Source organism: Trichomycterus rosablanca, chromosome 23, assembly GCF_030014385.1.
Source record: "Trichomycterus rosablanca isolate fTriRos1 chromosome 23, fTriRos1.hap1, whole genome shotgun sequence".
NCBI lineage: Eukaryota > Metazoa > Chordata > Actinopteri > Siluriformes > Trichomycteridae > Trichomycterus > Trichomycterus rosablanca.
Window position 1 is genome coordinate 11,321,540 of NC_086010.1, and position 17,075 is coordinate 11,338,614.

At 39.7% G+C, this 17,075-nt stretch overlaps 1 protein-coding gene across 1 annotated transcript; it reads right to left on the minus strand.

The window, feature by feature from the left end:
- Nucleotides 1–3,046: 3,046 nt before the first annotated feature.
- Nucleotides 3,047–15,446, minus strand: LOC134300785 (proton channel OTOP3-like). The gene is made up of 5 exons (XM_062985208.1): nucleotides 15,164–15,446; nucleotides 11,809–11,945; nucleotides 9,881–9,939; nucleotides 8,939–9,077; nucleotides 3,047–3,330 (listed from the first exon to the last, which is right to left on the minus strand). The coding sequence occupies exons 1-5, from the start codon at nucleotides 15,444–15,446 to the stop codon at nucleotides 3,148–3,150; spliced, it is 801 nt and encodes a 266-aa protein (XP_062841278.1). The 3' UTR covers nucleotides 3,047–3,147.
- Between the last annotated feature and the right edge of the window lie 1,629 nt (nucleotides 15,447–17,075).

The following is a 17,075-nucleotide window of genomic DNA, read 5'->3' on the forward strand; positions in this document are numbered from 1 at the left end:
AAATGGGGAGCAGGGCTGTTTAATTTGGTGTTTTGGGTACAATTCTCTCATACTGGCCACTGGATATTCAACATGGCACCTCATGGCAAAGAACTCTCTGAGGATGTGAGAAATAGAATTGTTGCTCTCCACAAAGATGGCCTAAGCTATAAGAAGATTGCTAACACCCTGAAACTGAGCTACAGCATGGTGGCCAAGGTCATACAGCGGTTTTCCAGGACAGGTTCCACTCGGAACAGGCTTCGCCAGGGTCGACCAAAGAAGTTGAGTCCACGTGTTCGGCGTCATATCCAGAGGTTGGCTTTAAAAAATAGACACATGAGTGCTGCCAGCATTGCTGCAGAGGTTGAAGACGTGGGAGGTCAGTCTGTCAGTGCTCAGACCATACGCCGCACACTGCATCAACTCGGTCTGCATGGTCGTCATCCCAGAAGGAAGCTGACGCACAAGAAAGCCCGCAAACAGTTTGCTGAAGACAAGCAGTCCAAGAACATGGATTACTGGAATGCCCTGTGGTCTGACGAGACCAAGATAAACTTGTTTGGCTCAGATGGTGTCCAGCATGTGTGGCGGCGCCCTGGTGAGGAGTACCAAGACAACTGTATCTTGCCTACAGTCAAGCATGGTGGTGGTAGCATCATGGTCTTGGGCTGCATGAGTGTTGCTGGCACTGGGGAGCTGCAGTTCATTGAGGGAAACATGAATTCCAACATGTACTGTGACATTCTGAAACAGAGCATGATCCCCTCCCTTCGAAAACTGGGTCTCATGGCAGTTTTCCAACAGGATAACGACCCCAAACACAACCTCCAAGATGACAACTGCCTTGCTGAGGAAGCTGAAGGTAAAGGTGATGGACTAAACCCAATTGAGCACCTGTGGCGCATCCTCAAGTGGAAGGTGGAGGAGTTCAAGGTGTCTAACATCCACCAGCTCCGTGATGTCATCATGGAGGAGTGGAAGAGGATTCCAGTAGCAACCTGTGCAGCTCTGGTGAATTCCATGCCCAGGAGGGTTAAGGCAGTGCTGGATAATAATGGTGGTCACACAAAATATTGACACTTTGGGCTCAATTTGGACATGTTCACTGTGGGGTGTACTCACTTATGTTGCAGCTATTTAGACATTAATGGCTGTGTGTTGAGTTATTTTCAGAAGACAGTAAATCTACACTGCTATACAAGCTGTACACTGACTACTCTAACTTATATCCAAGTTTTATTTCTATAGTGTTGTCCCATGAAAAGATATAATGAAATATTTGCAGAAATGTGAGGGGTGTACTCACTTTTGTGATACACTGTATATATAGTTTTATTAATAGTAAGTATATTTGTTATTTATAATAATAATATTATTTAGTTATATTACAAATGTGTTTTATTTTTTATTTTTTTCAGTTCAGCTGGGTTTCATAGAAAAAAAACATCAGGGTTTAGCACAGGGTCACTTATCTCTTGTGTCCTCGAATCGAACAAATAAAAATATTTTAATTAGGAGTGCTATTTTGTTACATGTGGCTGATATATACAACTATACATGGTCTGCATGACAATGAAAAATGATGCAGTATTAACAAATAATTTTCCTGATGATAGAATGTAAATTACAGAGGTCCCAACACTGACCCTTGTAATATATTATATTTAGTATCAAACACTGCACTTAAATCTAATAGAACAAGACAAGACTCATCCATAACCAAAGGAAATAAACAGATTGGATTAAAGGAACGTGTGTGTGTGTGTGTGTGTAAAAATAAAGTACATAATTAACTTTTTATATTAACCCTTATGTTGTGTTTGGGTCAAATTTGACCCGTTTTTAAGTTCAGGTATGTAAAAAGTACCCTTTGCTTTTTTGTATTGGAACAAGATTTCATGATATCCCCAGAAACAGCTATTTTAACACAACAAAAGAAATTTTCATCATTTTAGTCCATTCTGAATGTCTCTAATAAAAAAAAAAACAAGTGACATTTGTAATGTTATACTGTAGAATACTGTTGCATCCATCACATAAAAGGTGTGGGTTGCTCTGTGGATCAAATATGGCTCAATTTGCACACACACGCGCACGCGCGCACGCACGCACGCACGCACGCGCAAGCGGTCCTAGACATGACAAATGGTCTTCAGGGGCACAATATAACATGCGATTTTTTTTTCACGTCCTATGACCTTGGCCAAGAACTGCTGAAGAAGAAGCTGACCATGGTGGGAACAGTCATGAAAAACAAACCTGAGCATCCTCTTGCACTTCTTGGAACAAAGGACAGGGCACCTCTCTTCTCGAAGTTTGCATTCTTAGAGAGAACCACATTTGTGTCAAACTTTTCTGGAGGAGTTGGGGAGGACTCTGGTATATCCCCACATTGAAAGACGCCAGCAGCTGCCCCGAAACCAAGCCTCTGTCAATTTGGTGAGAGAGCTTCAGGCTACACCCACACCAGCATCCTGCACAAGGAACCAGACAGACGATGCCAGGGGGAACAAGAGAAAGAGGTGCCAGTCCTGCCCCTTCAACAAGGACAGAAAAACTAGCACCACTTGCCACACATGTAAGAAACACATCTGCAAGGAGCACACTAAAACAATCACATACTGTGATATATGCATGTAAACAACACACACACACACAAAATATTGTTTTTTAATGTTCAATTTATAGTTTAATTTTCAATTTGCACTTGCTATTCTGAGTAAAATAAAGTTGGTTTTATGAAAGAGAAAGGACTTTTTGCCTTTTTCCAATCTATACGGGTCAAAATTGACCCGTAGCAGCACAGATGTCACTATAGATAATAATGTTAAGATTAAAAAAAATATATTAGTTATTATATATCTGATATTAGTCTATTAGACTCAGATCATATTCTTACATTGTTTCTTCACTATAGGAAATTCACTATAGTGAATTTAAACAGTTTTTTTTTTTATTGAAAACGAGTGGTATATTGTGAGATGAAAAGTTTATGAAGCCAAAAAAATAAAATTGAAAACAGTGTTTACATGGATTTAAATACAAACTAAGTTAGCTATGAGGTGAGAAACAAAATTGGATGATAACTATTGTTTTTGAGTAATTTCAGGCTGATTTAAATCTGGTCAAATTTGACCCGCTAACACTAAAGACGTGGGCAGCTTTCTAACACAATACAAGGGTTAAGGTGAGCAGTTCCATCAGAGCCCCTGTTGAGTGCATTCTATAGAACACGTTAAGAGGCTGTCCGAGGTTCACCAGCACAAACCACGCAGAGAATCCAAAGAACTGCTTTCCAGCTCCAGTCTGAAGTTGTGGGTGGGCTCCAAACGCTGGGATAAACCAGAGCTGCTTAACAGAAAACAGAAACACAGACACAGAGGAGCTCAAAATCTAATTCAATCAGAGCACTGAAACACTGAAACCATATATATTTTACATGATCACATGTGGACACTTGTGACATAAAGAAAATGCTTCTTTACAATATGTAGTGTCAAAGATGCACATGAAAAATATTTAAGTGTGTATGAGTAATAAAGTTTCACAAGTAACATTATGACCACCTGCTTGATTGTACACTCACTGTCCATTTTATCAGCTCCACTTACCATATAGAAGCACTTTGTAGTTCTACAATTACTGACTGTAGTCCATCTGTTTCTATGCATGCTTTGTTAGCTCCCTTTCATGTTGTTCTTCAATGGTCAGGACTCTCCCAGGACCACTACAGAGCAGGTATTATTTAGGTGGTGGATCATTCTCAGCACTGCAGTGACACTGACATGGTGGTGGTGTGTTAGTGTGTGTTGTATAAAATGGTATGAGCTGATAAGACATTACAATGCTGCTGGAGTTTTCATACACCTCACTGTCACTGCTGGACTGAGAATTGTCCACCAACCAAAAATATCCAGCCAACAGTGCCCAGTGGGCAGCGTCCTGTGACCACTGATGAAGGTCTAGAAGATGACCGACTCAAACAGCAGTGATAGATGAGCGATCGTCTCTGACTTTACATCTACAAGGTGGACCAACTAGGTAGGAGTGTCTAATAGAGTGGACAGTGAATGGACAGGGTATTTAAAAACTCCAGCAGTGCTGCTGTGTCTAATCCAGCACAACACACACTAACACACCACCACCATGTCAGTGTCACTGCAGTGCTAAGAAAGATCCACCATCTAAATAATACCTGCTCTGTGGGGGTCCTGACCATTGAAGAACAGGGTGAAAGCAGGCTAAAAAAGTATGTAGAGAAATAGATGGACTACAGTCAGTAATTGTAGAACTACAAAGTGCTTCTATATGGTAAGTGGAGCTGATACAATGGACAGTGAGTGTAGAAACAAAGAGGTGATTTTAATGTTATGGCTGATATATTTGGTGGACCCTTTTCTGATACCCAGTCATGATTCTCTCACCAGTTACAAATACACCTGTTTATTGTGAAACACCACACGCTTATTTAGCCTCTGTTATTGCAGTTGAGGTGGGTATACTGCTGCTCACACCTCTTTCGACCCGCGTGCAGCCCTTAGCAGAACACCCATGCATTCCCCACCCACATAGTCCGGTCATCGCCCCCTAGCAGAAACATGTCTGCTGCAGGCACTGCCAATTATGCCCGCTAAATGCCTCTCAGACGACTGGCAACGCCAAGGAATATCCCGCTGCGCCACCTGGGTGCTCTAAATGTCCTTTTTTTATTACAAACAACAATGATCAATGAAAACACCAGAAATCTTTTCTTTCTACTTTGATCAGTTAAATCAAGATTCATGAAAATAATAAATCACATCATCTTCTTTTTAATGCATTGTTCTGCATGTGTGAGTGTACAGAGAAGCATGTCAATTTTTTGTGATGTGGGAGGAATCAAAGGTCACATGCATTCAGTATTGGTTTTTGGCTTAACTGCCTACACAGGGATTTCTCTGTATTCTTTAGTTGTAAATAAATCAAATCATTTCTTCCCCTTTTATACACAATCATGACTGTATCATCTGGTATATATTCACCTGTGTACCTGTGGGAATTTTGTTAAAAAATAAAAGGGTGTTTTGATAATTCTACATTAAGTCCTGCATTTTTCCTGTCCCATACACACCGATTAGGCATACCATTATGACCACCTTCCTAATATTCTGTTGGTCCCCCTTTTGCTGCCAAAACAGCCCTGACCCATCGAGGCATGGACTCCAACAGACCCCTAAAGGTGTGCTGTGGTATCTGGCACCAAGATGTTAGCAGCAGATCCTTTAACTTCTGTAAGTTGTGATGTGGGGCCTCAATGTATCGGACTTGTTTGTCCAGCACATCCCACAGACGCTCGATTGGATTGAGATCTGGGGAATTTGGAGGCCAAGTCAACACCTCAAACTCGTTATTGTGCTCCTCAAACCATTCCTGAAGCATTTTTGCTTTGCGGCATTTACCTGCTGAAAGGTACGTGTCAAAGTAACATCCACATGGATGGCAGGACCCAAGGTTGCCCAGCAGAAAATTACCCAAGGCATCATGCTGCCTCCGCCAGCTTGCCTTCTTCCCATAGTGCATCCTGGTGCCATGTGTTCCCCAGGTAAGCGACGCACACACACCCGGCCATCCTCGTGATGTAAAAGAAAATGTGATTTATCAGACCATGCCACCTTCTTCCATTGCTCAGTTTTCCAGTTCCAATGCTCACGTGCCCATTGTTGGCGCTTTCGGAGGTGGACAGGGGTCAGCATGGGCACCCTGACTGGTCTGCGGCTATGCAGCTCCATACTTCTTTAGCAATTTGAGCTACAGTAGCTCGTCTCGGACCACATGGGCCAGCCTTCGCTCCCCACATGCAATGAGCCTTGGCCGCCCATGACCCTGTCGCCAGTTTACCACTGTTCCTTCCTTGGACCACTTTTGATAGATACTGACCACTGCAGACCGGAAACACCCGAGAGGACCTGCAGTCCAGTCGTTTAGCCATCACAATTTGGCCCTTTTCAAACTCACTTAAATCCTCACGCTTGCCCATTTTTCCTGCTTCTAACACATCAACTTTGAGGATAAAATGTTCACTTGCTGCCTAATACAGTGTATCACAAAAGTGAGTACACCCCTCACATTTCTGCAGATATTTAAGTATATCTTTTCATGGGACAACACTGACAAAATGACACTTTCACACAATGAAAAGTAGTCTGTGTGCAGCTTATATAACAGTGTAAATTTATTCTTCCCTCAAAATAACTCAATATACAGCCATTAATGTCTAAACCACCGGCAACAAAAGTGAGTACACCCCTAAGAGACTACACCCCTAAATGTCCAAATTGAGCACTGCTTGTCATTTTCCCTCCAAAATGTCATGTGATTTGTTAGTGTTACTAGGTCTCAGGTGTGCATAGGGAGCAGGTGTGTTCAATTTAGTAGTACAGCTCTCACACTCTCTCATACTGGTCACTGAAAGTTCCAACATGGCACCTCATGGCAAAGAACTCTCTGAGGATCTTAAAAGACGAAGTGTTGCGCTACATGAAGATGGCCAAGGCTACAAGAAGATTGCCAACACCCTGAAACTGAGCTGCAGCACAGTGGCCAAGATCATCCAGCGTTTTAAAAGAGCAGGGTCCACTCAGAACAGACCTCGCGTTGGTCGTCCAAAGAAGCTGAGTGCACGTGCTCAGCGTCACATCCAACTGCTGTCTTTGAAAGATAGGCGCAGGAGTACTGTCAGCATTGCTGCAGAGATTGAAAAGGTGGGGGGTCAGCCTGTCAGTGCTCAGACCATACGCCGCACACTACATCAAATTGGTCTGCATGGCTGTCACCCCAGAAGGAAGCCTCTTCTGAAGTCTCTACACAAGAAAGCCCGCAAACAGTTTGCTGAAGACATATCAACAAAGGACATGGATTACTGGAACCATGTCCTATGGTCTGATGAGACCAAGATTAATTTGTTTGGTTCAGATGGTCTCAAGCATGTGTGGCGGCAATCAGGTGAGGAGTACAAAGATAAGTGTGTCATGCCTACAGTCAAGCATGGTGGTGGGAATGCCATGGTCTGGGGCTGCATGAGTGCAGCAGGTGTTGGGGAGTTACATTTCATTGAGGGACACATAAACTCCAATATGTACTGTGAAATACTGAAGCAGAGCATGATCCCCTCCCTCCGGAAACTGGTCGCAGGGCAGTGTTCCAGCATGATAATGACCCCAAACACACCTCTAAGACGACCACTGCTTTATTGAAGAGGCTGAGGGTAAAGGTGATGGACTGGCCAAGCATGTCTCCAGACCTAAACCCAATAGAACATCTTTGGGGCATCCTCAAGCGGAAGGTGGGGGAGCGCAAAGTCTCGAATATCCGCCAGCTCCGTGATGTCGTCATGGAGGAGTGGAAAAGCATTCTAGTGGCAACCTGTGAAGCTCTGGTAAACTCCATGCTCAGGAGAGTTAAGGCAGTTCTGGGAAATAATGGTGGCCACACAAAATATTGACACTTCAGGAACTTTCACTAAGGGGTGTACTCACTTTTGTTGCCGGTGGTTTAGAGATTAATGGCTGTATATTGAGTTATTTTGAGGGAAGAATAAATTTACACTGTTATATAAGCTGCACACAGACTACTTTTCATTGTGTCAAAGTGTCATTTTGTCAGTGTTGTCCCATGAAAAGATATACTTAAATATCTGCAGAAATGTGAGGGGTGTACTCACTTTTGTGATACACTGTATATATAGAATTTTTTAAGAATTTATTTGTAAATTATGGTGGAAAATAAGTATTTGGTCACCCACAAACAAGCAAGATTTCTGGCTCTCACAGACCTGTAACTTCTTCTTTAAGAAGCTCTTCTGTCCTCCAGCCATAACGTTATGACCACCTCCTTGTTTTTACACGCACTTTGTAGTTCTGCAATTACTGACTGTAGTCCATCTGTTTATCTACATACTTTGTTAGCCCCCTTTCATGCTGTTCTTCAATGGCCAGGACCACTACAGAGCAGGTATTATTTAGGTGGGGAATCATTCTCAGGACTGAGAATAGTCTACCAAACAAAAATACATCCAGCCAACAGCGCCCTGTGGGCAGCGTCCTGTGACCACTGATGAAGGTCAAGAAGATGACCAACTCAAACAGCAGCAATAGATGAGCGATCGTCTCTGACTTTACATCTACAAGGTGGACCAACTAGGTAAGAGTGTCTAATAGAGTGGACAGTGAGTGGACACGGTATTTAAAAACTCCAGCAGCGCTGCTGTGTCTGATCCACTTATACCAGCACAACACACACTAACACACCACCACCATGTCAGTGTCACTGCAGTGCTGAGAATGATCCACCATCTAAATAATACCTACTCTGTGGTGGTCCTGTGGGGGTCCTTGCCATTTAAGAACAGGGTGAAACCAGGCTAAAACAGTATGTAGAGAAATAGATGGACTACAGTCAGTAATTGTAGAACTACAAAGTGCTTCTAGACGGTAAGTGGAGCTGATACAATAGACAATGTGTTTAGAAACAAGGAGGTGGTTTTAATGTTATGGTTGATTGGTGTGCATATATACATATACAGTATATATTAATTGGCAAATTTTTAATTGTGATTTTAGTCAAGCTCTCTTTTTATGATGTTTCAATTTTTCTGTCCACTATCTGAAATTTTATACTGTTCAGACACTACAAATATTGTTTTATGATGTGTAGACACTAAAAGATTTAAAAATATATATAATTTTACACATTTCTAAGCTGAAATATAATGTATTTAATTTATTTCTGAGGATATTTATCTTTTAATTATTATTTAAAAACTCAGCATACAATGTTTTTGTCATTAACCCTCACATTAATGCAGCTCTTACCATCTCCAATACATATCATTACAAACTCTGATAATTCATATAAAACATAAAAACAGCCAAAATTAAGGACACGTTGCAAACTTATTGTAAACTCTACCTGGTTTTGCCTGTTCTAGAGCCGACACATGAAGAGTACTGTTGTATTTGTCTTGATTCTCCAGTTCTATTTCCATATGCACGGAATCATCTGTTACCCCAGAGAACCACAGCAATATGTCCACACACACTGTCAGCATCAACCCCAACCTGAGTATAACACACATAAACACACACATACAGAGACTGAACAAGACAGAGAAAGAAATATGTGTGTGTGTTACTGTATTATAATGATAATCAAAAATATGCACTTGGGTGCACAGTGGACTATTTTGCTATCCCACCACTGCTGAGATCCAGATTTAGATGGCAGCCACACTACTGATTGGCCTGGCACCTACAGATATAATTTGATATGTCTGGGTGACAGACTGGTGCCATGTACAGGGTTTTCCTGTCCTGCGGTCAGTGTTTCACGATGGGAACAGTCCTAGTGCAACCCTGTCGAGGATAAAGCTCACTCACTCACTCACTCTCTTAACCGCTTATCCAATCAGGGCCACAAAGCACACAGTAACACCCTGGACAGGGCGCCAGTCCATTGCAGGGCAGACACACACACACCCATTCACCTAAAGGGCAATTCAGTGTCTCCAATTAACCTGACTGCATGGTTTTGGACTGCGGGAGGAAACCGGAGCTCCCAGAGGAAACCCACACAGACACGGGGAGAACATGCAAATTCCGCAAAGAAAGGACCCGGACCGCCCCGCCTGGGGATCGAACCCATGACCGTCTTGTTCTGAGGCGACAGTGCTACCACTGAGACCCAGGTTCAGATGTCGGTGATGCTGCTGGCTGGCCTAGCATCTACAGACATAATTGGCTATGGGGAAGAGGGGAACCACTGAGATACCTTGTCGGGGGTTCACAGTGGTAACAAGCAGTTGATGACAATTAAAATGGAAAATGAAATGATAATCCATAATGAACAGAGGATGACAGGTCACCTTATGAGCCCTTTGTGGTTGTGAATGCAGTCTTTGGAGTGAGCCCACAGAAAATACGTCTGGGAAAAGAGAGACAGGTAAGTAAAACATAACAATAATTATAGCACAAAGTTTATCACCTAATTGCTTTTTAAATACCCAAAACCTATAAACTACTTCCTACCAGCACGTTATATTTATTAAACCTCTTCAAAAAGTGATAAGAGATAAAGAAACACTATGCATATGCATAAGTACCTACACACTCCTCATGTTTATTGAGTGGTGTTATGTAAACCCATTGCCTACAGGTGTATAAATCAATTACATAAACTAAATTATAGGCTTCAAATTTGAAGCAGTGCATTTTTGTTTCACTATGACTGTCTAAGAATTATTGCTGCTTCTGAAAAACTTTACCCTAATTAATAATTAATTCAATTTAACATTGACTTTTAAACATCTATTTATCTATTTGTAGAAGACAGTAATTTATGTGCAATGTAAAGTACAATGGATATTTTTATAGCAAGCACACATTTATTTATAGCTATGTAATGGTCAATAATGAGGCTATGATTATGCTTATCATTATTTATTCATTCATCCATTGTCTGTTTTACCACCACTTTATCCGATTCAGGGTCACGATGGGTACAATTCACTGGACGAAAGGTATGAAACTTGCTGGGCGGGTTGCCAGTCCATCACAGGGCAAACACACATACATTCACACACCTAGGGGGACTTTAGTATCTTCAATTAATTTGACTGCATGTCTTTGGACTGTGGGAGAAAACCGGAGCACCTGGAGGTATTATTATTATCCCAGCGGTGCCTCAATTGGTCAACATGTGAAACTCACAGAGGTTCATTTTTCTTCTAGGGACAGTGGTAGCCTAGTGGGTAGAGCTTTGGGCTATCAACCGGAAGATTGGCGGTTTAAATCCAGGCTCTGCTATGCAGCCACTGTTGGGTCCTTGAGCAAGGCCCTTAACTCTGTCTGCACCAGGGGCGCTGTTTGATGGCCGTACGATGGCTCTGACCCCAGCTTGTTTGAATATGCGAAGAAATTTCATTGTACTGTATATGTATATATGACAAATAAAGTATATCTTCTTCTATCTTCTTCTTCAGGAAACCCACAGAGTCATGGGGAGAACATGCAAACTCCACACAGAAAGAACCTAGACTGCTGGAAATCAAACCCAGGACCTTCTTGCTGTGAGGCAACAGTGCTAGCCACCGTGCTACCTATTATTATTATGCTGCTGCTGCTGCTGCTGCTGCTGCTGCTGTTGCTGTTGCTGTTGTTGTTTTTATAATAATAATAATAATTATTATTATTATTATTGTTATTATTTTTATTATTGTTATTGTTATTATTATTATTGTTGTTATTGTTATTGTTATTATTATTGTTATTATTATTATTGTTATTGTTGTTGTGATTGTTGTTGTTGTTATTATTGTTGTTTTGTTATTATTATTATTATTATTGTTATTGTTGTTATTGTTATTGTTGTTTTGTTGTTGTTATTATTATTATCGTTATTATTATTATTATTATTATTACTACTACTACTTGACAACAATGGATAAAAGATACAAGATATATACAGTACATATACAGTATATGTCTATTGCACAACATAAAATTTTTACTCACTTTTTCACACTCTCTTAGACCAAGGGGCAATTTAGCATGGTCCATGTTTATTTGTTTGTTAAGAAACAGAAAACTGTATGGATGCTCCACAAAGCTTTGCCACACCAACACAAAGTTATTTTATGCTCATGTTACATTATAATTATATTTATATTGTATTTTAAATATTGTAAATATTCGAGTTTGCTTGTTTGGTTATTCGTCTAGTTAAGCAGTAATGATCATATTCTGTTGACATTTAAATCAATTTTCATTAAGTTGTTTTGTATAGTTCTGTTACCTGCAGTAAAAAGAAGGGAGCCTGCATGAAGGACAGGATGATCTGAACTATTATTTTGCAGTCTTTCATCAGCAGGTAGTAGCCCATCCGGAACACACACAGCAACAGACTTATCACAGCAAAAACCATGAGCACCACTGGCACAGGAGTCGTATGCACAAGCAATATAAGAAAGACACACAAAGACAACAATCAACGCAGAAAATGAATTACAAAGCAGACTGTTGACTTCACATTTAAATAATGGAATAATGCTTTAATAACTGTTTGCTTTAGTAGACAGAGACTTTATTTTAGTGAAAAAAGACATTCAGTAAAAAAACACACCACTTTTGCACTGACGTGCTTTTTAGTTCCATATAAAAACAATATAAATAGATTTTTTTGATGCATAAAAAATGTAAAAAAAAAAAAAAAAAAAAAAAGAAATAATTTTAGGTTATTCATCTACAAGCCTTAAGTGTATAGTAAAAGTAGATATTGTGAGTTACTAAATAATTATGTACATAAATTACATATTAAAAATTATGTACATAAATTAGATTTTATATACTTAATATTATACTGACAAAAATCCAGTAATTATCAATAATATCAGTTTCCTCCCACAGTCCAAAAACATGCAGTCAGGTTAATTGGAGACACTAAATTGCCCTATAGGTGAATGGGTGTGTGTGTGTGTGTCCACCCTGCGATGGACAGGGGTCCCATTCAGGGTGTTACTGTTTTACCACCGCTTTATCTTATTCAGGGTCACAGTGGGTCCAATTCTCTCAGCAAAAGGCAGGAAATACCCTGGATAGGTCGGCAGTCCATCACAGGGCAAACGCGCACGCACACGCACACACACACACACACACACACACACGGCAATTTTGTCACCAGTTAATCTGACTGCATGTTTTTGGACCATGGAAGGAAACTTCAGCTCCCGGAGAAAACACACACAGACACGGAGAGAACATGCAAACTCCACACATAAAGGACCCAGACTGCTCCAGCTGGAATCAAACCCTGGACCTTCTTGCTGTAGCGCCACCCATCAAGCCACTGTGCCGCCCATCTTTATGAGTGAAAAACGTTTATTTCAATGTTTAAGTTACTGGCTTCAGTTTATATAGTGGCACTATACCATAACTATACCATTACTATACCATAACTAGAAGAGTGGGTGCCACAAACAGATATGGTTTCTATTTGCCAGAATCACCACAACCATATCTAGAATGAAGCTGAAAGAAAAAATAATTGAATCAACTAACAAACCTTCTTGCTGAATAAATATTTCAGACACATTTTAGTCACGTAAAATATGTTCCAGGTTCCTCTTTTCTACTTTCAACCAAAAAGTTATTTTTATGAAAGTAATATGTGGTAACAGGTTTGGATCTGTGTGATGTTTTCTGTCAACATTTATATAGTGTACATAGTTGTACACTATATACCATTGAATACTACAGTACATTGTACAGTATTCAAGTGTACTTAAATACTGCAGAGTGTAAAAGACAAGTGGAACTGATTTGTGAAAAAATAACCACAATGTTGTGGCACAGCATTTGACCATATTACCAGTAAAAAGCTTAGAAGAAAACCGATGGCACTGACCTCAATAATCTGCAGTACCACAACATACTAGAAATTTTATATTTTTATTATTAAAGAAATATGAATGAGTACATGTAAAATAATTTTTTTTTTCTATTTTACACAGCAATTGTAAACTTCATCGCTGTAACACAATCTTAAAAAAATTGGGTAGGTTCATGTTTACCCTTGTGTCCCCTTTTTTTAAAAATAATGTTCTAACAATTATTGCAGTTGTTGCTAATGAAAGTCTTCATTTTTGCTGGATATAACACAAATACTGAGTCAAACATTGTGAGTAATATTTGACCTAGAGACAGGGCTGAACTGCAGGCAGACTTTCTTACATGCACAATGTGAGTTGGCATTGTCTCATTAAAATAAACAGGGACCTCAAATAGCCCTTACCATGATGGCAGCACATTCTGTTCAGTAATTGTGCCTACAAAGATGTTCAAAGAAAGTTACCCATGTCCATGCCCAAGCCATTAACACCCATGCCCCTAAGACTGGGCTTTGAAGCCAGAGTATATAACATTCTAAATTTCCAATAACAATTTGAAAGATGGAGTCATCCAACCACAGCACACTTTTAACTTTGTGTCTGTCCATCTTAAATAATCTTAACCCTGGAAAAGTCGATTCACAAGCATCTGGATGTTGTTAATAAGTCACTCTGGCATTACATAGTGCAGTTTTTTATGCATTTGTAGATTACATGACAAATTACATTTATTGACAAGGGTTTTCTAATGTATAAACCAAATCTATGTGTATCTTTATTACTGAAAGATGTTTTTAATGCAGTGCTGTCTAAGGGATTGAAAGTCATTTTTAAGTCTTTTGATATTGGTTTGCTGCCTGGTAAAAAAAAAAAAAAACATGAATTAATTCTTGCAATCGTTCATTTAAAATGTTGTTTTTAAACTGTTGGACTATTTTTTTGGAAAGTGGTGAACATTGATCAAACAACTTTCAGTTAATGCACTTTTAATATCCAATCATGATAGCAATCACTGATCACCTTTTAAAGTTTAAAAACTGTTGGTTTTAATTATCGCACTCATAATTATCTTCTCATGTGTTTACATTACCCCTGTTTGTTTTAAATAATTTATCGGCATCAAAATTGTAATTTTACAATTTTTAATACATACAGTTGATAATTTAAAACATGCATTCCCAGGTGGTGCAGGGAAATATTCCACTAGCACACCTGTGCTGAGTTAAAATCTCAGCTCTGCTACTGTCGGCTTAAAAAACTATTAAAAACTCACCTTTTTACTAAGCACTTAAGCTGACTTGTACTTACTTACTAACACTCTTTTTCATAAAAAAAAAAAAATAATAAAAATAAAAATAAATTAATAATAAAAAAAAAAAAGCACTTGGGTTCTAACAGGGTTTCAGCAGATGTGTGTTCTTGGACTGTTGTTTTACTTAAACTAGAGTAATGAAATGTTTACTATGGAAGCACTTCTGTAAGGATAAGAGCATCTGCTAAATGCCAAAAATGTAAATGTAAATGTAATGAAGAAATCTCATATCAAACACCAATATTTAGCACTATAAAAAGTATTTTAGTTAGCAGTATTAAACATCACAAGGGCCTTCCCTTAATGAATGACACCCATTTGGGAAAAATCTGTTTTAAATCTTTGCTTCTAGTTCTAAACATTATTTGTACGTTTTAATATGTTTAACACTAACAGTGAACAAAAAGTACACAAAATATGCTATTTAAGAAACAACATTAACTGATATTTACCCATGACGATGACGCTCCCTGCATGATGGTCAACGTGAGCTGGGGTACCAGGTTGTCTGCGAGCCCACAACAGATACCAAAGCATCCACAGTAAACTGAGCCCTGTCAAAATCAGCAGAAAAAGCTCAGGCCCCTGGTTCCAAAACCCCGCAGGACTAAAGATGTTGCCAGCTAACAGGGCAGTTCCGAGCAGCACCAAATTTAGTCCCAGGAGCCCGGAGAGGAGTCTGCGACCTTTTGGAATCCATAGTACGTGGTCTGTGTCCTCCACAGATACATGCATCTTTTTGGACCAGATAGCTGCAATAAGGTTCAGTCACAGTCTTTTCCTTTTCTTATTCAGTCTGTAGGTCATTATAATAAGCAAAATCTGATGCTTCTGTTCTAGGAGGGATTACTACAACAGGTTTTACTGGTCAGGATTGTAATCCACTGTTGTAAAAGTACTTATTATTAACTATCGAGGAAACAAAGTTCAGGCAGCGTATTACGTAATAAAGCAGTATGATTAATTGTCACTACAGATCATAAATACAACTCTAATACTTCAAAAGCTGTGGGTCGTCATGACATTTTTATTTCTATTTGAACATTGTATAAATGATACAACTCTTATCTTAACAGAGTGACTAATAAAATCAATACTTAAAAGGCTTGTATTACATTGTGTTTAATGTATGTTAACAAACAGGATGACTTAACTGAAAAGAATATTTGCCCAGTGTTAAGTATGATGAATGCGCTGTGACGATGTGGGACTGGTTTTCCTTCACATGCCCTGGGAACCTATCATTGAGTATATTTATTACAAATCTGTTAGCCTGCACCAAGAAACAAATGGATCTTCTATCAGGACAATAATCCACAACATACACCATATTGTCAAAAGTATTCGCTCTCTGCCTTCACACGCATATGAACTTGAGTGACATCCTATTCTTAATCCATAGGGTTTAATATGATGTCGGCACACCCTTTGCAGCTATAACAGCTTCAACTCTTCTGGGAAGGCTTTCCACAAGGTTTAGGAGTGTGCTTATAGGAATTTTAGACCATTCTTCCAGAAGCACATTTGTGAGGTCAGACACTGATGTTGGACGAGAAGGCCTGGTTCACGGTCTCTGCTCTTATTCATCCTAAAGGTGTTCTATCAGGTTGAGGTCAACAGGACGCTCTTTGTCATGTTGGAACAGGATCATGCCAATCTAAAACCTGTGGGATGAACTAAACAGGAGAGGACCTGGATCCTGGACAGTCTGGGGATATTCTGTAAAGAGAATGGTCCCTACTCTTTTTTAAACCATATAAGATGTTAACTGAGACAACTAAGTGCTGTTTTATTGTTAAAGGAAGATTGTACAAAGTAGTAAACACAGTGGTGGCAATAATTGTGGCACCTTCCAGTCAAGTGAAATAAAAGTATGTGAAAGGCACTATACACTGATCAGCCATAACAATAAAACCACCTCCTTGTTTCTACACTCACTGTCCATTTTATCAGGTCCACTTACCATACTTTGTATGTTACTTTGTAGTTCTACAATTACTGACTATAGTCCAACTGTTTCTCTTCATACCTTTTTAGCCTGCTTTAACTCTGTTCTTTAATGGTCAGGACTCACCCAGGACCACCACAGAGCAGGTATTATTTAGGTGGTGGATCATTCTCAGCAGTGCAGTGACACTGACATGGTGGTGGTGTCTTAGTGTGTGTTAGGTGTGTTGTGCTGGTATGAGTGGATCAGACACAGCAGTGCTGCTGGAGTTTTTAAAAACCATGTCCACTCACCGTCCACTCTATTAGACACTCCTACCTAGCTGGTCCATGCTGCTGTTTGAGTCGGTCATCTTCTAGACTTTAATCAGTGGTCATAGGACGCTGCCTACAAAGCGCTGTTGCAATCCAGCAGTG